A 25125-nucleotide genomic window follows, 5' to 3' on the forward strand; every position below is an offset into this window, starting at 1 on the left:
CTCCTGGAGAGGGTACCGCGCTGAGGGCAGAACAAGGAGAGCCATCACACCTTCCATCTTGGGCTCTATTAAATTCTTGGATAACTATTTCATCCTTTCTCTCATGCAGCAGCCTCAGCCCAAGTGTGCAGGGCAAAGGGACCCAGATCATTGCAAGGGGCTGGGTATTTTCCCAGGTGTAACCTTCCTTTTTTGCGATGGGAAATCTCATTGTATGGAAGGGACTCCACGAGGCTAGCTTCTCATTTTACATGCCAATAGCTGAGGCGCTACAAATAACTTTAAGCAGAGATTACAGCCAAGTGCATGTAACGACTTTCTTTTTATTACCCTGCAAATTAACGCACTGGAGTATATCTGATGTTATTCTGAACTGGATTTGCAATTCGGAAATGACTCATAACGTGCATCTCGCACACATCTCCTTTGTGATCTGGCGCTGCCTGCGCTCTGAGACTGTCCTGTGAGCCACCCAATAGGAAGGGGCTATTTTATTTCCTACTGTGACAGTCGAGTGCGCTTGGCCAGCTCGTTTGCACACCTCCTTCCTCCCCTGTGGTTTTAAATTGCTTAGTTAGGGAATCTGTCTTACTTTTAAGTGGCAGCCAAGCAGATTGCTCACCTGCCACTTTCGTTTTGCCTGTCAGGCTGCCCTGTCTTTCTGCCTGGTCGAGTCTGGTTAGTTCTTGCACAATGTGGCTTCTTTGGCTGCTGCTGAGGGCCGACCTGTGTGCCCCCTGCAGCACATCTCATGCTGACGGCCGGTCGTCAGCGTTCGAGCACTAAGGGAGCAAGGCGAGAGAGTCCCCTGAACGGGGAGTCCTGTGGGAGGGCAAGGGGCCCGCTGTAGCCCTCCTGGGGGGTCAGCATCTCATGTGAAAGAAAAGCTAATTAGAGGTGAAGGGACTTGATCAAGTGGGGGAGGGTCTGATTTCAGGGTGCAAAAACGCCAAATGCCATTTTTTTTAGGGAGCTGTGTTGGTTACGTTGGAGAGGGGGATGGTGGTGAAATTTTCACACAACCGCCCCTGCGCCCCCAGCCCACTGCCCCCAGATGCAGTTATGCCTCTGAAAACATGCTGATTAAAGGAAGAGGCTACTCGTCTATGCAAATCTATCAGGTCCTATTATTTTACTATAGCCCCTTATAAATAGCTATTTTTAAAACACGGCTTTGTTGAGATATAATTTACATTCTATAAAGTTCACCTATTTAAATGTTTTTAAGGTACATTTATACAGTTGTGCAACTATTACCGTAATCTAATTTTAGAGCATTTTCATTTTCCCTGAAAGAAGCCGTGGACCCTTTAGCAGCCCCTCCCACCCCCAGCACCCACCCTCTCCTTCCCCCCGCCCTGGGCAACCACTGATCTACTTTCTGACTCGATAGATTTGCCTATTCTGGTCATTTCATATAAATGAGATCATACAATGTGTGGTCTTTGTGACTGGCTCCTTTTACTTAGTGAAAGTTTTGAAGCTCACCTATGTTGCAGTCAGCCGTGACGGAGTCATTTATGTGTACCATTCCTTATTATTGCTGAATCATCTTCCACTGTATGGGTATACCACATTTTGCTTACCTATTTATCAGTTGATGGACCTTTGCTTTGTTTCTACTTCTTGGCTATTATGAATAATGCTTATATAAACATTTGTCTGCAAGTTTTTGTGTGGATGTATGTTTTTCTTTCTCTAGGGTGTATACCTAGGAGTGGAATTGCTGGCGAATATGACAACTTTATATTTAACATTTTGAGGAACTGCCAAACAGTTTTCCACGGGGACTGCACTATTTTACGTTTCCACTAGCAGTGTGTGAGGGTTCCACTTTCTCAGCATCCTCACCAACACTCGGCGTCTTGATTAGAGTCCTCCTAGTGGGTGTGACGTTGTACCTCGTGTGGTGTTGATTTGCATTTCACTGATGGCTGATGATGTTGAAGATCTTTCTGTGTGTTTCTTTAGCCATTTGTTGATCTTCTTTGGAGAAATGTCTAGTCAAATCATTTGCCCATTTTAAAGTTGAGTTGTCTTTTTATTATTGAGTTATATGAGTTCTTTATATAGACTAGATACAAGTCTTGCATCAGGCACGTGATTTGCAAATATTTTCTCCCAGTCTGTGGGTTGTCTTTTCTTGATGGTGTTCTTTGAAGCACAAAAGTTTTAAATTTTGATGTAAACTTATCAGTCTTCTCTTTTATTTCTTGTGCTTTTATATCATTGCCTAACCCCAATCACAAAGATTTACTCCTGTTTTCTTCTAAGAATTTGTAATTTCAGCTTTTACATTGAAATCTATGATCCCTTTTGAGTTAAATTTTGTGTATGGTGTGAGGTGAGGGTTCAATGTCATTCTTTTTCATGTGGTTGCCCAGTTGTCCCATCAGCACTTGTTGAAAATACGATTCTTTCTCCCAGTGAATTGTCGTGGCCTCTGTCAAGAATCAAATGACCATACATTTTAGGGCTCATTTCTGAACTCATAGTTCCATTCCACTGAGCTGTATGTCTATCCTCCAATGACCTATTTCAGCAAAATCTTTTTATTAACTCTAATATACATATAGAAAAGAGCGTAAATCTAAATGCATAATTTTGATGAATTTTTGCAAGCAAACACAACTGTGTAGCCAGCACCCAGACTTAGAAATAAAACATGACTAGCGTCCTGCAAACCCCTTGCACTTTTCCTAGTCACCGCCCCCAAAGGTAACCACTCTCTTGACCTTTATCCCCACAGATTAGTTTGTCTGTTTTTTGAACTATATCTAAATAAAACCGTATGACACATACTATCTCCTGTCTGGCTTCTTTCCTTCAATATTATGTTTCTGAGCACCAATCATGTTGTTGCATATAACAATAGTTCATTACTAACTTATGTGATTTTTTGATAGTCCATTATAAAATATGACCACGTTTAATGACCTTCATAATTCAGTGAACCACTATTTTCCAAATGACCCATGCATGGGAAAGACCCATTCAAAGTGCAAGATACACCAATGCATTTTAATGGGACAGTGTGAAAAGGTCATTGACACAGTTTCAGTTTCCACAATGCAATTAACCTTTGAGAAAAAACCACTTGTAGAGTTTTGGTGTAGTATCAAAGAAGAACAGCCTCAAGGCTATTGAATTTCTCTTTCCTTTTCCAGCTAAATATCTCCATGAGGCCAATTTTCTTCTTCTGTTTCAACTTAAAAAGCCACATCATAACAGATTGAATGCAGAGGCCGATATGGCTATCTCATATTAAGCTGGCCATTAAACACATTTACAGAAATGTGAAATAATGTCACTGTTCACTAATTTTTTTTCTTTGGAAAATATAGTTGTTTTTCTCAAAATACTATCTTAGGTTAACATGTAATAGGTTTTATTATTGTTATCTTAGATGAATTAATTGATAAATATTTAAACAAATTTTCGGTTTTAATTTCTAATAGGATAAGTATTAATAGGTGTAACCCAGATAAACAAAAGCTCTTGGGGGTTATCGATAATTTTTAAGGGCATAAAGGGGTCCTGAGACCAAACAGTTTGAGAATGGATCTAGTGGGTGGTTAGGCATTTAACACATAAGCATACACCTAAGTACGTAATTGTAAACCGTGGCGAGTGATAGAAAGGAGAAGAACAAGGTGCTAAGAGATGAGCCAAAGACCTATTAGATGCGGGAAGATGGTGTCAGAAGAGTCTCCTCTGAAAGTGCAGGACCAGAAGAACCAGATGGGGCAGAGATCATTGTGGGCAGCAGCCACAGCACGTGCAAAGGCCCTGAAGTGAGGGTGGGCTTGGTCTGGGCGGAGCACAGTGGGGAAGAGAGTGGCCTGAGACGAGGTGGGAACTGAGTCCTACGGGCTCTTGTAGATCATGTTACGATTTCGGCACTTTGTCGTAAGTACGTCAAAATGGCTCTATGCTGTAGTATCAGACTCAAATTTTAGCAAGATAACTATTGCTGTGTTGAAAAAGTATGGAAGGTGACAAGAGAGAAGGTGGAGGGAGCTCTAGGATGGCTGTTTGGATAGTCCACTGGAGGGACAGTGGCACGCAAAGGGGGCTTCTTTGGCGTTAACTTCACAGCTCTCACTGCCCCCATGGGCGTGGAAGAGAGACAAAGACTCCTAGGTTACAGCAAGACTACCCACCGTGCGGCGACACCCATGGTAAGTGTCACGAAGATTCACATCCATTATCTCATTTTATAATTACTTACTGTTTTTGTGTGTGTGACTAAATTGCCTGCATTTATTTTGATGATTATATTTGATAATGAGATTGAAAAAAGTCACTCTCATAGCACCACCTTGTGGACAGTATGGGAAGTTTTTTTTTATTGGGTTCAGTAACGGGGAAAAAAAAAGTTCTCCAGAAGGTTTACCATTTATCAGCCACGCCAAGTCCTGCTTGCAAGGAGAGAGGATATGAATACATTCAACAGAAGTAGCGTTAAACTGACTATCCTGGAAATAACTGGCTGGATTTATTCAAACTTGATCTTCTCTGGTTGATTTTCACAGAGTCATTGACTGAATATACCTCTTATTTACATATCACCTGACCGCCACCTCCTCCAACTCCATCAGCTCCTTCTCTGCTCCTTTCTGGGCTCTTTGTCCCTTACTTGATTCTGACCCTGGAATTTCTCAGGCCTCCGTTTTAGGCCCAGCTCTCTTCTTGCTCCACGCTCCCCACAGGCAATTTTGTTCCAGACCGTCATGGCGCCCACCATCAGTGCCTGCCATTTCTCCGGTCCAAACCTCTCTGAGCTCCCCATCGCTCTTTCTAACTCCCCCTCTGCCTCTCCGCCTGAATATTCCGTGTCCAGGACTGACCTGCGTTTCCTCCTTCCACCTCTGCCGTCCTTGCAGTGTTTCCGAACTCAGTGAAAGCAGAACCTTCAACCCAGTCTTCACACCAGACACTCGGAAGTCATCCTTGACCCCTCGGCCCTCACCTCTCCGCCCCGCGCAGTCAGTCTCTCACCCTTGTCTATTTCACACACTGAGTGGCGTCTCCAGAGTGGCGCACCTTGCTCTCCCGGCGGCCCCATGGCGCCCCGGTCCCTCAAGCACGTTGACCACAGGGATTCTCACCTGCTCGTCCCTGGTCCCCTCCCCTAGTTATCTCCATTCAGCCCTCCTACCTCCTCTTAACCGTCTGCCCTCAGAGATGCCTTTTCCTGAACTTCCGGGCCTTTAGTATGAGACATTCCACATCAGAAACCCCTTCCCTCTCTTCCCTTGTCTCAGTTTTCAATTTATGTTCGCTAAAGTGATTTTTGACTCAGGCCGTGCCCCCAGGAGAGGCGGAGCTCCGTGAGAGAAGAGAGCCGTGGCCGACTTCCCTCGCTGTGTCTCTTGGGCGCCCGGGAGATGTTAACCAACGTTCCTGAATGAATGAATGAATGAATGAACAGTTGTGTCTCTGAGGCCCTGACAAGGCAATGACAACAGTCAATGGTTTATATTGCTCTCCTGTAAATAAAGTCGGATGCTGGTGTGACCGAAGGGTGCCCGTAACCTGGACGGCGTGATGCCAAACCCAGCCAGTGTGCGGGCAGGGCATCTCCCGCCCGGCTGCCCCCAACCTGGTCCCACGTGGTCTTGTGACAGTGGTGAGCATGTACTTGAAGAAATGATGCACACGTCTTCTCTAAGAACAAGCAGTAATATTGAGGGACATACCCATCCAAGTCGATGTTTAAGAAAAAGAAAAGTATTTGCATTCACTTCAAGGGCCTGGTCCCCCTAAAGACACAGTCAATTTAGGTAACTATGCAGAAAAATTAGTAGCTCCACCTTCAAGCTAGTAGCTTTCTCCTGCTTTATGTTTGAGAAGCTGAAAGGACAATGAAAATTATTTTTCTAAAAACACACAACGTTCCAAGGTGAACTGATGGTCCCAGAAAATTTCTAGCTACTTTTAAATAACTTCTTTCCACCTTAAAAGGAAAAATTCAACTGTTCCTGGATGCCCTGTTTACAAGATAAAATAAAAACTCATTTTCACTGAACGTTGACATGCAAAGTGATTAATACCTTTATATATCAAGATTATTATACTTTTATATGTCAAACATAGGCACTTAATCTTTCCTCTATTATTTTACTTATTTATAGATTTGTTCCAGGAATAATTTAAAACAGATTACAACAACATATAAAATATGGCAAAATAACATAAATTATAAATAAATTAAAAATTCAAAGGAAAAATAGGGTAGGGACAGACAATAGATTCAGATATGAGGCCACTTAAAAAACGCTTTTTGTAAGGACTAATACACTGCAGGCAGCACTGCTGGCTGTCTACACAGCAGTCATCCTGCCCTTCCCCCTTCTACATACGGAGCCCTGACTTTGTCTGGTATCAAGTATTCCGTTCCTGGTCCTGGAGGATGAAGCAGGCCCGGTCTAAGAGAGTCGTGGACCGCAGCTGGACCGTCCTTGTTGGAAGGGAGCGTCCGTACTGTGGGAGACACGTGGAGTGAGACCTCGCCCTTGTGGCTGGAGCTTTCTCGCTGATGCACTTGCTATGGTTTCTCCTTTGGCTCTATGCTTTCCAGCAGTCCACTCCAAAAGGGACTTTCAGTTAGAAACAACTCAGTGTCTGTAAGACAAAAACAGGCCTGCACCTCAGGACAAGCACAATGTCACTAAGACTAAGGCCAGCTAAGACGAGAGTCTGTAGGCATCCACTCATTTGTCCCATGTATTTAAAACCCTGAATGAAAACGTTCAATGATAAAGATACTGTCATCAGCAGTCCAAGCCAAATTGGCTTTCTCTTTTGACATAATTTATTATTCACCTTGAAGTTTCATTTTCTACATGCTCCTTAAAACATTATTCTTTGAGCCAAATGAAAATGCATTTAACAAATTAATTTGGACAACGGGTGCAGAAAAGTTGTTCTTTGCAAACCAACCTTTGGCTTGTGAACGCAAAGCCTGAAGTCGCTGAGTTGGCAGAGCAGTGGGGCAGGTAGGAAAAAGGTCCAGATGGTTCCCACAGATTTACACAGAATATGTGTCTAGTCTGTATTTCTTCAGAAAAAATGTAGGCCTTCGGACAGGGAAATATCATATTCTGAACAGAATTGTTTTCCCCTTTGAAATAGAACGTAAGAGATTTTATTTTTATATAATTTTATATATATATTTTATATATATATAGTATTTTATGTATAATTTTGTTTTGTCTGGGAATCAGCCTTCTTTCTCAGTTTATCTGTTTGTCTGTTTGTATATTTATATTCAACTTATAAAGAAAAGAAACCAACCTGGCACTGAGAGAAGGAATGTCTCCTTCTGCATGCTCATCTTGATGACTTGAACCCACGAGTCAACCACTAAAGCTGCTAGCCTCCCAGGAATAGCCCCCCTCTAGCCTGAAGAAGCCCATTTACTGTTTTAATGACAAGAACTTGCTAATGAGGGCACGTGAAATGTAACCTCGGCAAGGAAGTCTCTGAGAGGGCTCTCGTTCTTGCCATAACTAAAATCTCATGACGCTCTAATGATGACCTCATCCCGGAATGAAAGCTCACTGCCTGCTTCTGTAATCCTCGGGGAGAATCTCACCAAAAGAAGACTAATTTGGAAACAACATGCTGGAAAGAGACTTCATTTTCTCCTTTGAAGAAAGTGAAGAAACCGGTCTCTGTGAGTAGAGACCCAACTGGAAGGACCATGTATCTCCTACAACACCGATAGCAAGTGCGGAGGCTTCACAGAGACAAAAAATGAAAACAGTTGCTAATGGGGTTTTCCATGGGGCTGTGAATGAGGACTGTAGAAGTGAAATGGTCTCCCACAAGTTAGGCTTTGCGCCCCAGCAGCTCTGCCCCCAGACTTCAGTGCACACCCTGGCTTTCTCTTTAGAAAAAGGGAACAGTTCCGTTCCAGTTGATGGTGGCCTCTCTCCACTTGGTTCTGATGGCCATCTCCACTGGAGAAAAGCGTCTTCCTGGTCTGTGTTCATCTTCATGTGGGTCCCTTTCCCAGTGATGAGAGTGAGTATCTGAGGGAGGAACAGCCGGCATTTAGACTGAGCCTTAGTACACCATTCCAGGGGAAGCCAGGAAGGAAGGAAAAAAGCATGAGTGGGAAGGAGTTGGGCTCAGCAAGCTGTGCTCCTACAACTGGTTAAGCAGAGGGAGAGTCCCATAGATGGCATGTTGAAATGTCCCATAAAAAACAGGTCTGTGGAAACCTGGGTTGTCACCACATGAATACTGGAATGTGAACATTGATAAGTCATGCAATGCACATTCCAGGATGTGACACATAGAGCCAGGTGTAGGTCACCAGATGTTGTCAGGAAAAACAGGAAAAGGGAGGGCTCACCACTTCTCAAGGCTTCTGAGAGCATATTTGCATTTTGGGGTGGAAGGTGAGGCATTCTAGTGAGGTGGTCAAGAGCTGGGTTCAAGGTCCATGTTTGTTTAGTAAAAGCCAGGTGACATTTGAGAAAGTACTTAACATCTCTCAGCCTCATTTATTCAACTTGTAACTATTGATTGGCACCTGGATTTCCTCTCTATAAAATTAGGTATCGTGGTATCTGCAGCATATGACTGTTGGGAGAATTTAATGCGATAATGTACGCAAAGCTTTCAACGCAGTGCCCAGAACAGAATGCTCATATTCACATGAGCAAATGAAAAAATGATGCTTTCCTCAAAGAAGAGAGTAAAGCAGAAAGGATAATATATTTTGAGGAACATATTGTCAATGTCTCACTAAATTAAATTGGTTAATATATATTTCTCATAATTAAAGAAAAAGAATCCAGAGCTGCACAGATAAAGCAGTCACTAATATACTTTTCCAATAATGAAAAGTTGCTTAACGCCGGGCCTGTGATGCTAAATGCGAGGAATCAACATCAAATCCACAAAGTTCCGTCAGAAGAGCCGGAGACAGACTCCCAGACTCATCATATTTCTGTCCAAAGGGCTAGTGTTTAAAAACATCTTCAGGTTAATCTTTTTTCCTCATGAGTTAAAAAAAAATATGGTTTTACCGGAAATGCAGTGAGCTGTGTGGTTGTCTGCCTCTCCGGCTGGACGGGAACCGCCTGAGGTTTGCTGGGCTGTGCCTTAGGGACGGGTGCTTTCCTAGCATCTGTACAGTGTCTGGCATATGGTAGCCCCTCGAAAATGCTTTTTTGAATGAATCTGAACAGAAATGCACTATCAGTTTGGTTACTTATGTCACTGGACGATCATCTGATGTTTGGTTTGGGGACAGAATTGGCCAATTGGGTCCCCCATCCCTTTGTTTTTCCAGTTCTTTCCTCAGGTGTTAAACACCTCGTGCTCAAAGATAAAAGACGCGGGGGAAGGCTTTTGGAAATCTGACCTTTAGTTTTTGTTTTTTCTCTTACCTAACAGCTGTTCATTCCTCTGTCCCACTTCTAACTCCCCCCAACCCCCTCCCCTACCCCTTACTTAATGCTGGTTCAGAATTCCTAGGTCACAGTGCCTGGGTTTACACCCGTGGGGTTCATGCATGGGTTTCATTTCAGAAATCATGCCTAAGCATTTTCCTGCAGAGGCAGCATGAGTATCCACACGGCTGTTAAACCTCTGCAGCCGTGTGCCTCTGAGCATATTACAGCACGGCACTTGGGCTCCGCTGTGCTCACCTACAGTAAGAAGCACAGGCTTCTTCTGCGAGGGCTGGCCACTGAGGAAGTGCAGGTCAAAGAGACGCTCCATTTTCCAGTCTGATAAGAGCTGCCTGTTGGTGCTAAAAAGGATGCTGTAATTTCCATTGATGCTGCACAGCCAAATAGGGAATCGGGGAGTCTTCAGCATGCTGCCCACCTGGAAGGGGACAGGGGAATGTAGATGAATATATGTTTTTTCCCCACTGCAACAGATGCTGACACGTTGTGAGGATCAGCAAGCTGCTCTGAGTCTTCTCGTTGTACCGGCAGCCGCACCGGGCACCGTGCAGAGGAACATTTGAAACGAAGGCTTCGTAGTGAATGAATTTGCATGTGTGAATGGTGTGGCCTGGGGATGACGCTGCAGGTTTTTTCTTAATGGATTTTATTTTAAAAAAAATTGGGGGAGTGGTTTCATGGAGGAGGTGGAATCACCTTAATTTGGTTTTGAAGTAAGGTCAAGAATAAAGAGAGAAACTGAAATATGAGTGTTTGGGTGGAATAAGAACTTCAATCTGTCCTTGTCATCAACTCCGTGTATTTACTTCTGTTCCCAAGATAGGACATTTCATCCAGCAGGTGGTCAGACTTCTGGCAACACTAACCATTTAGAACATAGGAGATAAAAGAATATTTAGAATATAGAAAGAATATTTTGAATATAGAAAATTTCTGGGAAATGAGGGCAACACACACACATATACACATATCTGCATGTTACCACGTAGATCAATAGCAAAGATATACTTAGAGCTGAGCACACCAGTTTAATATTACAGGGAATATTAAGTTTACTGTTTGAACCATCTGTTTTTTCCAGGCACCTGTAAATTGGGCCTGAATTCTCAGACCTAGCGAATTAGATTCACCGAAGCAGGAAAAGGGTCACTTCAGTCACCCCTGAGGGTGTGACAATACCACGGCACATTTCTATTAATGATATCCACCATTTTGTTTAAGGAGTCAGGGAAGAATACATTTCTTAAAAGATTGCCATCATAACTCATTAACATCAAAACTAATTTTTTTCTACTTAAAGAGATAAACATGAGCTACACGGAAAAACCATCATTTCCACATGATGCCAGGGACAGCCACGGGACCCCCAGCCTTGGCGTGTCTTCCCATAACTGAAGGATCTAATTCTGCTGTTTTTCTTTTCAGTCTGCAGAGTTGTACTGTGTGGTGAGGAACAAATTCTGCTTTATGGAAAATCCCACTTTGAAAAATTATCCTGTGTTTCATAAACCCAAGTATTAAAGGCTAATAATTTGACATTTTGATTTCTCAATAGTTCTATTCAAATCTCTCTGTTTTTCTTTCGTTTAAATTCTTTAGTTGTGGGTGAATCAGAGATGCTTTTGTCTAAGCTTTTCACTTTTAACTACCACAGAAAAATTATATTACTGCGTTTGGAAAAAATGACCTCAGTTTTAGCTGATTGTTTAAAAAACGGTACAAGCCTAGCTCCCCAGTCTGGACACGCTTGTAGTGGGGCAGGATTTGCTCATCTGCTCACACGAGAAGTAGCTCCTCTGGGCTGAGTATAAAACGAACATCTGACATAGCAAACACAGGGCAAGCCACCCACCGGCCACATAAGAAATAAAACACAGAGGCCGTGCCTATGGAGCAGCCGCGAGTGTTTACGGTCCAGAATCCACCCCCAAGTTCCAAATAACATTGTAACCACTTATTCGTTATAAACTAAACACTTTCTTTCTTAGGCCTGCTTGCAATGGCACCTTCTGTACTATGGTTGTGTGGAATCAAAACATGATCCTCCAGGGCCAGCCCCATGGCCGAGTGGTTAAGTTTGTGCGCTCTGCTCAGGCGACCCAGAGTTTTGCTGGTTCAGATCCTGGGTGCGGACATGGCACCACTCATCAGGCCATGCTGAGGCAGCATCCCACATGCCACAGCTAGAAGGAGGATCTGGAACTAGAATATACAACTATGTACTGAGGCGCTTTGGGGAGAAGAAGAAAAGAAAAAAAAAAGATTGGCAACAGATGTTAGCTCAGGTGCCAATCTTTAAAAAAAAAAAACCCATGATCTGCAGGACATGGAATTGTTAAGGTTGGAAAACTTGCATAAATGAATTAGGAAGTTGAGGGCTGTTAGTAATAAAATGCCACTCCATTTGGGATATCCTTGCTGATTTTAAATCAACGAAAGTTCCTGTAAGCTATGTCTGGGTGGCTGTCACAGAATATAGACATTTATGATACTGTTTCACAGAATCTTTGTAATGTAGGCGAAATTCAGCTGGCGCTCAGATGAATATACTCTGCAAGGTGCTGACATCACATCATTGTTATTTTATGCAACAATGCAACAGTTTTCTTTCCTGAACTTGAAGCTACTCAAGATCTTGTTAGAGTAGGAGGAAAATAAAGTAGCCACAAACACCACAACCTCCAACCCCCAAAGATACCACGCAGAGCCCCTGCCCTGAGCAGGCAGAGCCTTGCTGGCCTTGAGAGATTCTGGAGAAAAGGAAAAGTCATGTGCGACTGTCACGGCGCTTTGGACATTAACTCTGAGAGGTGAGGACGCACCTGGTTTAAAGTGAATCCTACAAAAGCAAAGCAGTGCCCCTCCCCTGTGAATCCGGCCAAAGATTACACGTGTCTTTTCTCAGCACGCCATAGAATCTGTTTGCCTGAAATTTTCAGTTAAGAATTTGTACTGCTTTTGAATAGACAGTTTATCAGCTAAGCCCCCAAAGCAGGATTCTAAATATGTTTTATTGGTGAGATTCCACCAATGCAGAATTTGTGCATGTTGCCTTGTGTTGCCATGGTAAAAAGGAAATTAAATTGCGATACAGTGGTGCTATAAATAACATACCTTCCTCCGTAAGTTCACTCCTTGTGTAACAAGCCCAGTAGTTTCAGCTTTACATGGAGCCATCAAGCCTTTCACGACATGTATCATTTAAGCCAAGGTACAATCGTAAGGACAGGAAGAAGGATAGACAGATTCCTAACACTAGATGGCAAGGATGGAGTCCATGTAATTCTTTTTTACACCATTTAGAACAATGGCGCTTAGAATGAGCCTCTGTGGTGTACACCTGAAATTTATATAATGTTATAAACCAGTGTTACCGCAATAAAAAAAAAAAAAGAATCTGCCTCTACATAATGAGCTTGATATTGCAAGTCCCAAGGCCCCAGTCTGGAAATCTGAACGGGAGAAATGTATTGGAAACAGCGTGCTTTCTTCGCTGATTCCTGGGGACTATTCGAGTGCAGAACTGTTAACGGTCTGGCTCCCATCTCTGCCACCTGGAACCCAGAGCTGCTGGAACTTCTCTCGGCGAGTTTGCAGGTACGCTGCTGTGTTCACGGGGCGCTGCTTCAGCCACGTGGCGCTGGAGCGCCGTGGGTGGGCTTCACGTGGGATTTCCTGCTTGGGTTTCTTCCCCTCAGGGTCTTCCAAGGGAAATGTAAAGGGGGAGAAGGTACGGCTGGGATGGCATGTGCTCTGCCAGGGCTGCCGGGGGAGTGATGCCAGCGAGACCTGCGTGGCTTCAGTCCCTTCTAAAACCCATAGTTGACTTTTCTGCTTGGTGGCAGGTGCGAACCTCCTAAAGCTTTCCAGATGGTGTTAGACTCCAACTGCTTTATGTTCTCGTTTCGGTGTTGGAACCCCACACTCAAACCTGTACCTGCAAATAGAAAAGTGACGGAGGCTTCAAGATAGTGCCTCAGCTGTCGGGGCGGGGGGGGGGGGGGGGGCAGCCATGTTCCACAGGGACCGTCAGTCTTGTGGGCTCTGGGGCACTTGCCGTGTCATCTAATGAGAACGCCAAACTTTTTTCTTTTAATCTCACCCACTGGGCTGTGACGTTGGGACTGAAAGGCGTGTGTTTTTGCAATCACTGCAGTTTTCCTGCAGAGGAAGAAGAGATTTACTTCGGGAAGACAGGGCAGCGTTACTGGGTGGGTTTCACCTCGACAGCAGACTCTGTCAGGCCGCACGTTGGTTTTCTTTGGAACTCAGAAACCTTTCTTATTGTCAGTGCATACATAAAATCTTCCGATTTATAGCACCCACCCAAGGCAGGGGCCACTCAATACTCTTCAAGCACTTCTGTACGCAGTGGGCACACTCATGGGTCCAGTATGGAGTCTCCACGCCTCACAGCAGAAGGAAAGGGCGTGACTGTGGGGTCTTCATTTCACTGAGACGTAGAGCACTATTCTAGAACTACATCTGGTCTCTCTTGAGCAGACTTCTGCTCTGCAAGGCGTCTCCATTCTCTGCTAGACTACAGTGCAATGGTGGACTTCTGGATACACGCGGGCAGATGGACCCTCTGGTTAGCACATCTCTGAGTACCATGAGCTCATCCTCCGAGGGTACACCTGACAGACGCAGCCTGCCACACCAGCAGGTGAAGGGGGTGGACACTTGGAGAGTATGCCTCGAGTACCTGCAGCTCACAGCTAGCTCAGCTCACAACTGCTTTCACCTGGATGTCAGTGGGTCAAGTTCTAGCTTCTTGAGCACGGCTGTCACGTGTTCTGAAACCCAGCCACGATTTTGCCACTACCTAAGTGTTATAGTCCCACAGCAGTGTCCCTGTAATGGATACTATAGATTAGATAACACCAATCTTCATCTGTACATACATATAGAGATACGATCAATCATAAAAGCACTTACAATAGCGTATCTCTAAGACCTGGCATTTGGTATTGACCACTTTATCAGCAAATCATCAAAGGTGATAGTGACAGGGATCAGAAAGTAGGCCTTGAACGTAGACACATCTGGGGTCATCACTCTGGCTCTGACGCTGACCTAGCTGGTGGCCTTAGGCAAGTTCCTACATGTCTCCCAGTCTGGATTTCCTCATCTCTGAAGTGAATGCCCAAACAACAGACACCGGATTTAAACTAACACTGATTATAACCTGGAGTGGAAGTGAGAATTAAATGAAATAAGACGTCATTGCAAGTGGCTCAGAGAGAGCCTGGCACACAGTAGGCGCTCTATACATGTGGCTGTTAGCACTACAGTGAATGAGTAAGCTCCATCTATACTTTCTTTAATTACCTTCTTCAGGGATGGCAAGAAAAATATGTATATAATTATTTCAATAATGTATATGAGTTATGGATTGCTTTTATCCCAAAATAATGAGCTGATATAGAAAGAATAAAAAAGCTCCTTCAGATAAAATAAACTTTTCTGTATACATGTATATGTCTAACATCTTCCTAGGTCTCAACAGTTCAAGTCAGAAAGCTACCCGCCAGCCTGTATTTGCTCTTTAATACATTTGTTCGGGAAGCACACTCCAAGTGCATGGCAGAGACAGCATAAGAAACATCCTCAGGGTTTTGAGCCATTAGTGTGCAATTTCAGGCTGTTTTCACCGAGGGCAGGGTTCACAGGAGTCTCCCTGGGGACAGAACTCTGAGTCCAGGAAGAAAGGATGAAAAGCCACATTAGCCACTTTTCCAGAGATGGGGCGTTGTCGACGTGATTTCTCTGTAGATTTTACAGCTAACCCGGGCTGTCTCCATCCTTTGCCCTCCTTCCAATTTGTGACCAGGAATTTGCATGGCGGTCATTCTCTGGTGCATTTTGCCCTCCTCCCAGCAGGAAAGCTCTTATTTTTTACTATATGACTCAGCCTCTTGACTGACTTTAAGTTCCCGGGAAACATCCGAATTATTGTTGGAGGGTATTGTAGGTAATTTTCTTTAGAGTGTGATTTAGCGGCTCTGTTGGTCTAAGCCAACTTGTGTAGAAAGAAATGTGCTCCAGAGAAAACAGCACTGGGTGCCTGTGAATTCTTGACTCTTTGATGCTCTCCCCCCCCCCTCTTTTGGTGGCATATTCTTTGATAAAGTCCTTAAGTAGCCATTTAGCAAACACCTGTGTAATTTTAACCTAAGATAAGGTCTGAAACTTGTCCCCAAAGCCTTGCAAACATTAAAAGGAAAAGAAAGCTGTCAACCTTTCTGATAGCTTGAAAAAAGATGCTCTTTCTTTTAATTTCTGTTGAAACAGCTAGTTTTTCAATTCTACACACAATGGACTTAATCAGGTAAGCCTAATGAGATGTTCCCCCTCCTTTTAGAGCAGCGGTTCAACCAGGAGCAATTTTGTCCTCCAGGGGACATTTGGCTATGTCTGGAGACGATTCTGGTTGTCATATGGAGGGGGTGAAGTGTGCGGTGCTACTGGCATCCGGGGGTGGAGGCAATGGATGCTGTAAACATCCCACAATGCACAGGGCAGCCCCCACCACCAGGAGTTATGCAGTCCAAAACACGAGCAGCGCTGAGGCTGAGGGTGAACAGCCCTGTTCTTGAGCGGAGGTTCCAACCCTGGCTGCATGTTAGACTCACCTGCGGGCTTTAAAAGACTCTAATGCCCAGGTGCTCCCCAGGCCAAACAGAGTCATTGGGTGGAACCAGCTGTACAATTTGTGGTGCCCAGTGCAAACAGAAAATGGGGTGGCTGTTGTTCAAAAATTATTAAGAATTTTAAGACAGTGACAGCAGAGCATTAAACCAAATGCAGGGCTTTCAAAGTGTGGGGTCCTGTGTGTCTACACAGGTCCTAGGCACGTGAAGCTGACACTGTTCTGGGGGATGACCTGGGCATCGATAGTTTTAAGAGCTGTCCAAGTGGGCCGAAGATTTTAACAGACACATCACCAAAGAAAATATACAGATGGCAAGTAAGCATATGCAAAGATGCTTCGCATCATATATTATCAGGGAAATGCAAATTAAAACAACAATGAGATACCACTACACACCTATTAGAATGGCCAGAATCCAGAACACTGATGACACCAAATGCTGGCAAGGATGCGGAGCAACAGGAACTCTCGTTCATTGCTGGTGGGAATGCAGAATGGTGCAGCCACTTTGGAAGACAGTTTGACAGTTTCTTACAAAATTAAACATACTCTTACCATACCGTCCAGCAATCATGCTCCTTTGTATTTACCCAAATGAGCTGAAAACTTACGTCCACACAAAACCCTGCACACTGATGTTTATAGCAGCTTCACTCATAATTACTAAAACTTGGAAGCAGCCAAGACTTCTTCTGTAGATGAAGGGATAAACACTGCATGGTACACCAGTGGAATATTATTTATTCAATGGAATATTATTCAGTGCTATAAAGAAATGAGCTATCAAACCATGAAAAGACATGGAAGAACCTTAAATGCATATTACGAAGTGAAAGAAGCCAATCTGAAAAGGCTACATACTAGATGTGTCCAACTATATGACATTCTGGAAAAGGCAAAACTATGGAGACAGTGAGAAGATCAGTGGTTGCTAGGGTTCTGGGAGGGAGGGATGAGTGAGTGGAGCACAGGGGGTTGTTAGGGCAGTGAAACTATTCTGTATGATGGTATGACAATGGATACATGTCGTCATAAATTTGTCCAAACCCATAGAATGTACTACACCAAGAGTGAACCCTAATGTAAACTATAGGCTTTGGGTGATGATAACGAGTCAGTGTAGGTTTATCAATTGTAACAAATGTACCCCGCTGGTGGGGATGTTCATAGGGAGGCTGTGCATGGGAAGGGGCAGGGGTATATGGGAAATCTCTCTACCTTCTCCCCAATTTTGCTGTGAACCTAAACTGCTCTAAAAAATGAAGTTGATTAAAAAAACAAAACCCTCTGGGTGATTTCAACATGCAACCAGTGTTGGGATGGCTGTTCCCCAGGGCTTGTTGCCTCACCCTCCTGTAACAATCGGTGTGTGTATGCGTGTGGCCCACGGAGGACCCATCTGTGTATCCAGACACAGAGCCTCATGGTTGGTAGGTGCGCCTGGCAGAAGAAAGCCCTGGCCTGTCACTCCTCCTCATCTGCTGGAAAGTCTCATGTGTGTGCAGGGCATTTGGGCTTCCCAGCAGGCTTAGCATTCGTGGTTTCGTTTGCTCTTTACACATGTCCTGCGGCTGCCGAGTGGGTGTTAGCACACTAGTCTGGAGATGAGGAAACAGGCTCAGAGAGGGTAAGCGACTGGCCTGAGTCCCACCTGGGAGTGGCAGAGCAAGGCCTCCAACCGGGTCTCCTGGGTCCAGGCCAGGGTGTTTCCCACACGCTCCAGGAACTGCCTCGCTCTCGTCCCAGGTTCCCAAAGCGTGGTGCAAGTGCCCGTTGGTGGCACGTGGCGTGAAAGGCAGGGGCACAGGGGTGAACTTTACAACCAAACATGTTTATTTATTTATTCAACTACGTATTAGAAAAAACAATGGCACCTCAAGTCTGTGGCTTGTGTTACTGCTGCAGAAAAGGTTAGATTCAAATTTTAAAAGTGCGTTGACTTAAAGAAAAATATTAAGCAAGTACTAGCACAGGTGGTGTGGAGTTACGACAAAGCTTGTGAATTACCTACTCAGGTGACCGAAATACGAGAAACGCTGCTTCAAATCTTTGTAGTTTATAATGAGGATATAGTGAAATAATATTGCGGCAAAGCTTTGTAATAACAGACAAAGCACTAAAACTATTCTTGTGGTTTTTGTGTCCCCAGTCCTTGAAACTTGCCCCCAGGGAGTCTGGCCACTTTTCTCCACACTGAGTCTTGGCGTTCTACTGGGCTCTGATAGATACGCATGATGGACCGTGGAAATCAAGTGACCATTCGTGGTCGAAAGAGAAGAAAAACATGTAAAATGAAATCTGTAAGTCTCCTATTTCTGGCTTAGTTCTTCTCGTCATTAGTTATATCAAATTCTAAGATAAATTCCCAAATTATCTGGAACAAGCCATTAGGAACTTTATAATAATAACAAATCCGTTCTCTGTCCAGGGAACAGTCAAAGTACAATCTTTCATGGTGGAACTCCGCATCCACTAAATATGATGAAGGACGTGTCTTCATTGACATATAAAGATTTTTGTTTTAAATGATAAAAACAGGTTTCAGCAGAGTAGGATAGAACATATTTACATGAGAAAGAAAGGGAGAAGGAAGCACTTCTGAAAGGATTGACCCCTGGGCGATGGGACTGGCTTCGTTTCTTTTAGCTTGTCTGTCACTTCTCAGTTGTCTATGGTGGACCTAGATTTCAAACCCGGGGAATTATAAGCAAATGTTTAAGATACACTTGTACACAACATATACTAAGGCTGTGTCGCTAGACACTCCTTTCCTGCTGCCATCAGATGCGGGATTTGTATATGCTGTGAGTGCGAATTTCAAGAATAAGATATTGTAGCTGGAGCCAACCATAGGACGAAAAATGGATGAGGCTGTGGATATAAAAGGACCAGATGAAGCTTGAAGCCCCATACACACGACGCCGGAGAGTGAACGACAGGACAGCACTGAGCAGCAGGGGCCTCATCTGGTGCCGGTGGTTGGGAGAGGCTGGGGACGGTGAGGATGGGGGGCTTGTCACCATCCTATGGGATTACATTCCAGCTGGTTTAAGGCCACTCTGGAGAAGAGTTGCTTTTCACAGAAACTGCCTTACCTTCCCTGCGTTTTAGGATGAAAAATTTTGTGAAAATATCGCGGAACCATCTTTGATTTGTGGTTTGGGTGGGTGTAGCTGCTTTCTCACTCGCTCTCCTGTTTGTTTTTGCGGAATCACATGTTACTCAATGCTCTGGCTGAGATTCCCAACAGGACATTCTACTTCTTGGTTGTCAGAGGCTGTAAATCCCCCGAGCTGGAAAGCTCTCTGAGAGGAGTTTCCTAAGTGGGGCCCCTTTTCTTCCAGTGGGTTTTTTTGCAGCTTTGAGCAATAGGTAGACTATAGGCATGCATTTGCATAAGGAAAGGATTGAGAAGATACACATCAGCTGCTGACGGTACTGACTTCTGAGAAAGGGGCTGGGTGGACATGAGAGGGGACTTCTCCTTTATTTGTATATTTCATACTGTTTTTTAAAAAAATTATCTGCATATTACTCATATTACCTATACCGTATATACATAAAAACACGTAAAGTAAAATACGAAGGAAGCAGACTTGGATATTTCCACTGAGACTGTGTGTGTGTGTGTGTGTGTGGTGGGTGGGAGGCGTGCAGGCACCTTATATTGCCTTAAGATAGAGGCTTAAAAAGTGTCACAGTACTGATGCTCTGGCTGTGTGGTCAAGAATCGTAGCACGCTCACCTGTGGAAGCCTGTCCCCCTCCGAGGCGTGCCTGCCCCACTGCAGATAGCCGACGTCACTGCGGGTCAGGACTCCGTGTAGCGTCTCTTGAGACTCTCCTTTCTGACAGCCGTTAAAAACATTTGGACTGGCTCTTCCAGTTAAAATCATGTTCAAAACTGCCTAGATGACATATTTTGCAAATATGTACATTTTAGGTGGCAATGACACAAGAACTTAATTTCTTTTTTCTTTTAATAGTTATTTAAAAATTACCGTTTTTACTGAAAAGAATGAAATCACACAACGTATAATTCTGGAAAAATGCATGTCATAAACATTCGGTAGGGCTAAACCATAGTTTCTTGACTTTTTTCTTGAGCCAAATCCCGTAACTCCTCATGCGCTCCCCTCAGATCTTATTGCCTCCCTCCCCTTCCATTTCTTTTAAACTTTGGTTTCTATGGTTGTAGTTTAAGAGGCATGAAGCTAAGATGCTTTCAGAGTACTTTTCTTTCAGTTATTGGGGATGCTGGTGGGTCTTGTCAACCTATTTCTAGTGTTTCTAGACGCTCAGGGATGTAGGGCTCTCAGGGCAGACTGGGAAGCACTGTCCTGGAAATTGGAAGGTCGAACCTGATGACAAACTCAGGGTAGCATCTTCTTAGTCTTTCAAAGACAACTTAATCACTTTTCACTTAAGGAGAGAATATGCTTAATTGACAAAAAAGCCTAATTCAGATTCTGCAGTAGAAAGGCAGAGTGTCATAACGCACCTGCCTGCACAGGAAGCCCCCAGCATGTGGTCGTAAGAGATGAGGCGTGGAGGCGTCTAGGTCCTTCTGGAGCCTGCAGAGTGGAGAAGCCATCAGCGCTCGGCCAGAGATGATGACTACCCAGGAACCCGCAGCCCCCACTCCCTCCACCCCCTCGGCAGCGTGACACAGGCTCACCGCGTCACTGTCCCTCCCACGGCCCTTGCACCTTCCCTTCTCTCTCCAGGAGAGCTTCCAGGACCGGGGCTGCAGAGGTGACTGGGGAAGCGATGATGCAGTCGAGGAAGCCAGGGCAAGTGGCGAGGGAGAAGGGAGAAGCTACAGACCTCACATGTTAGAATCCCTGCATATGTGTGTGCTCTGTGTGGATGCTGGGCTCGGTAGAGAAACTGTTTGCTCTGAGTGACAAGGGACGCTTGGCTTAGCGTGCTAACACATGCCCAGTCCCGAGAATGCTGGCCCAAGGCAGATTTGGACAGACTGTTCAAGTGGAAAACACCAGCTCGAGGGTTAAGACCGTTTCTGCAGAAGGGCAGCCTCTACTGTCTCGTCAGGCACCAAGCGGCGGGGTCCTACCCCGGACGATGTAAAGTCGAGGTGGAAGGTGGCTCCTGCTGTCGCCTGGAGGGGGGTGCTGAGTAATGGGATGGGAGCGGCGTGTGTTCTTGAAAGAACCTAGTCACAGGACTGGAGGTCGTGCCCTTCTGTGAGTAAGACGTAAAGCCTTGGGTCCAGCGTGGGGAGCGCCTTGGTGGCATCAGATATGATTCGGGGCAGCGTTTCCTGAGCATGGCATGATTTTAGGTAGTATAGACATGGGCATTTAAAAAATTTTATGGTGATTGTGTTTTGTACATTTTTTCTTTAGCACAGCAAATACATAATTTAAAGGATGTTCAGGAAGAGGCTGATATTTAAATGTGTTGATTTAAATAAAACAGCTAAGCAAATAATAATGCAAACGACAGGTTTAAGGAATACTGCTTTGGGTCTTGTAACTTCCCTCCTGGGCGCTCTCTATCGCTCGCTGACTCTCAAAATCTTACCTTTCTTTCAGAGTCCAGAAAAGTCTACTTCTTCCAAGAGGCCTCCCTTGACTGCCCTGTTTGCTGGGGACCCTTCCTCCTCTGAATCCACTAAAACTCACTATCCTTACTCCTCACTTGGTGCATCAGGTACCACTGGGCCTTGCCCAGTATCTCCACGTACACCTCTGTCTTTCCCAGACTGGAACCGATGGGAGGTCAAGGCCTTGTCTTCTATTTGTATTTCCCACAATGCCAAGAACAGGGCTTTGAGTATCATAGAGACAAAATAAATATTTGTGGATATATTTTACCGTGCATACAAATAATAAGCTATTTTTATTTATGAACATTGTAATAAACTCGGTGTTGTCCTCCAATGTTTATAACCGCAAGAAGGAAACTTTTACTGTAATAGAAAAGCAGATTCAAACTTCCCTGATGACATCCACTTGCCCATTAATATGTCCACTAGAACAAAAATTGCCGTCATGTTTCCAATAGGGCATGAAACTATTTTTGACACGAGTGCATTTTTTATGTGACCCCAGAGCTGTAGGAAATACGTGTAGAATTTACCTTTCAAATGTTCTGGAGAAGATGAGGCTGTAAAGAAACAGGATGACACCATGGCTTCCTTCCCCTTTGAACTGTTTGGAAAACAAAAGAAAAGCACATTTGCCTAAAAGCAGTGCAGCCACGTGTATCTGTGGGCATGAATTCAAGGATTTACAGCCCGAGAGAATTTTTTTCTAGCTGCCTGAAGGACAGAGGTCATCCTCCCTCTCAAATGCATTCTCCCTCCTTGCTTCAGGCCTGCCAATGGCTCCATCCATTGTTCTCTTGGTTTTCACCCTGTCTTTCTTTCCTCCCCGTCCATCCTGTGATTCTCTTCACATCGTGGCTCAGATGTAGTGTATCTTTCCTCTCCATTTTTCTGGCGCCCATCCTAGCCTAGCCTCTCATGCTGCTCTTGGCTGGGCCCCTGTCCAGCCTCTCCTCAGCCTGGCGCCCCTCCTGACTGCCCCTCTAAACTCGGGGGAGCAGAGAGGCCTCGCAGCAACTCTTTGGGGTTACACAGACCTAGGTTCAAAACCAGTTCCACTACTTACTAACTCCTACTTACTAACTCCTTTGAGTTTCCATCTCCTCATTTGCGATTGCAGATGAAAATGTCATTTTCCCCTACGTTTGTTGCAGAAGTTTAAATGGAGTGACGCACAGTACCTTTCTTGGTTCTTGGAACACGCCAGAACCACAGCAGAATTAGTATCTGTCCCTCTCTGAGCCGCTTCTCTCCTATCTCTTTGTTGGCCAGGTTGCTTTGCTGCTCAGGACACGCCAGAGGTGCCCTGTGATCTCCAGGATCAAATCCAAATTGCCTGGCCAACAGTCAGGGCCTCTCATTAATTGGCCCCGTCTTAGCTTTAATCAATACTCAACCTGCTGAAAAGAAGCTCCTTGGCTAGCTTTCAAGACGCCCAGGGTGAAAGTCTCTCCTTGAAAGGTATTGAATCTGGAAGACTTCTGTTAAACGCATGCACCTTTTTAAAAATTTGTCCCCTTTGCTATCTGTGACCTGGCAGGGGCAGGACCCTCAGGCAGCAGAATAAGTTCCAGTGCCATAGGAGCCAGACAGGAATGCAAATGGGTGCACTGAGGGGTGTGAGAGAAACAGGCAGAGGTGCAGCTGAGGTGAGCTGGAGAACACTTGTGTGTTAGTTTCCTATCACACACGTTGTGTGTTTGCTGCCACAACAAGTTACCGCCAACTTGGTCCAACGCGAGTTCATTATCTTTCAGTTCTGGAGGTTACATGTCCACCAGGAGTGTCACGGGAGTCCATCCAGACTGCTGGCAAGCCTGCATTCCTTCTGCAGGCTCTCTGGGAGCTTCTGTTTCCTGGCCTTTTCTGGCTTCTAGAAGCCGTTCCTGCTTGGCTCGTGACCCACATCATGTAGCCTCCTCTCCCTTTGCTTCCCTCGTCTCATCTCTTTCCCTCACTCTCCTGCTATCTTCTTTCCCTCATAAGACCCTTAGTATCAATTGGGCCTACCAGGAAAATTCAGATAATCGCCCATCTCAAGATCTTTAACTTAATCATATCTGCAAAGTCACTTTCACCAGATGGGTGACATCATTCAGCCTATCACCACCTGTCCAGTGGGAACTGCCACCTCCTATGTCAGTGAATTGGGGACAAGCAAGAATATAGGTCTAGCACAGTTAGTTTTTCTGATTTGTTGAACAAAGCTAAAAATCCTAGTTCTCATATATAAAGTGCTAGTAGTTTCTTGATCACAGCATTATATTGTATACCTTTTGGGTATGGTACCTGGTTTGAAGACCACCGCAGTGACAATAAAATGGAAAGTAGTGAATTAAAAAAAAAAAATGTGCCTTCTACACATTTCTAATTATAATTGACTGGGGAAATTTAAAAATCCTAATTAAAATTTGTGAAAATTGAAGCCTATACTACTATAATATGGCGCTTGTCTTTCACATCTCCCTGCATTCTTCTCCTTGTCCAGAATGTCTGGCTCTGTCTGTGTGATCCCAGCATGCAGTGTGAAGTGCTGTTAAACTCTCTTTACTTCAGTTTCCTTCTGTAGACAGTGAGGATCATAATGGTACCTATTTCATGGGATTGTCGGGAGGATTCAGTGACTTCATAGATGGAGAGAACTATGGACTATGCCTGGCACACAGTGAACCCTCAATTAATGTTCACTATGGTTGTTGTTATCGTTATTATTGCAGCATTGTGATTTTGTTAATTATTTTTATAACACCCAGTGAGGGCAGGATGTGCCGGAGAGCATCGTTATTTTTACTAGACTGATTTCCTTGAGGGCAGGGTCTGTATTTTATTTATCATTGTCTCTTAGTGTCCACCTAGTCCATGGGAGCACTATGGTGAAACAGTTAAGGTCAGATGTTAGCAAACTTTTTCTGTAAAGGACTAGATAGTAAATATTTTAGGCTTTATGGGACATATGGTCTTTCTGCCCTTGTAGCACAAAAGCAGCCACAGACAATACAAGTTGCCATGGCTATATTCCAGTGAAATTGTATTTACAAAGGCAGGCTGTGGAGCAAATTTGGCCCATGGGCCATAGTTTGCTAACCCATGGTTCCAAACTGCCTGGGTTCAAGTCCCAGCTCTGCTACTAACCTTGTGAGTTTCAGTTACTTCATCTCTCTGTAATTCAATTTCATTATCTGTAAATTGAAGGTGAAATGAAGTAAAGTATATAAAGCATTTAAAACTTCGTCTAATATATAAATAAGAAGTGTGAACTTATACTGGAATGCCTGACAGACAGTAGGTGCTCAATAAATGTTGCCTAAATGGTGAAAAAAAAAAAAATCCTAGTTCTCATGGGGAGTTTCCTCATTGCTTTTGATGTTCACTGAGTCAAATTTTTAAAAATGCAACACCATGTGGGCTGGTGCTGTGCATCATATGTGACGGGTGTCTTAGTATCCTGGGGCTGCTGTAACGAATTAC

At 44.4% G+C, this 25125-nt stretch overlaps 1 protein-coding gene across 1 annotated transcript in view; it reads right to left on the bottom strand.

Moving 5' to 3' along the window:
• Positions 1 to 5825: 5825 nt before the first annotated feature.
• The window catches only part of MINDY4B (MINDY family member 4B), a 34467-nt gene continuing 15167 nt past the window's right edge, over positions 5826 to 25125 (bottom strand). The window contains exons 8-12 of the mRNA XM_070238315.1: positions 22191 to 22261; positions 20587 to 20659; positions 19832 to 19993; positions 9669 to 9849; positions 5826 to 8039 (exon numbers count right to left, since the gene is read on the bottom strand). Of these exons, the coding sequence (XP_070094416.1) occupies positions 7897 to 8039; positions 9669 to 9849; positions 19832 to 19993; positions 20587 to 20659; positions 22191 to 22261 (630 nt within the window). The 3' untranslated portion in view covers positions 5826 to 7896. The remainder of the gene's footprint in view (positions 8040 to 9668; positions 9850 to 19831; positions 19994 to 20586; positions 20660 to 22190; positions 22262 to 25125) is intronic.

The sequence above is a fragment of the Equus caballus genome, chromosome 16, assembly GCF_041296265.1.
Source record: "Equus caballus isolate H_3958 breed thoroughbred chromosome 16, TB-T2T, whole genome shotgun sequence".
Lineage (NCBI taxonomy): Eukaryota > Metazoa > Chordata > Mammalia > Perissodactyla > Equidae > Equus > Equus caballus.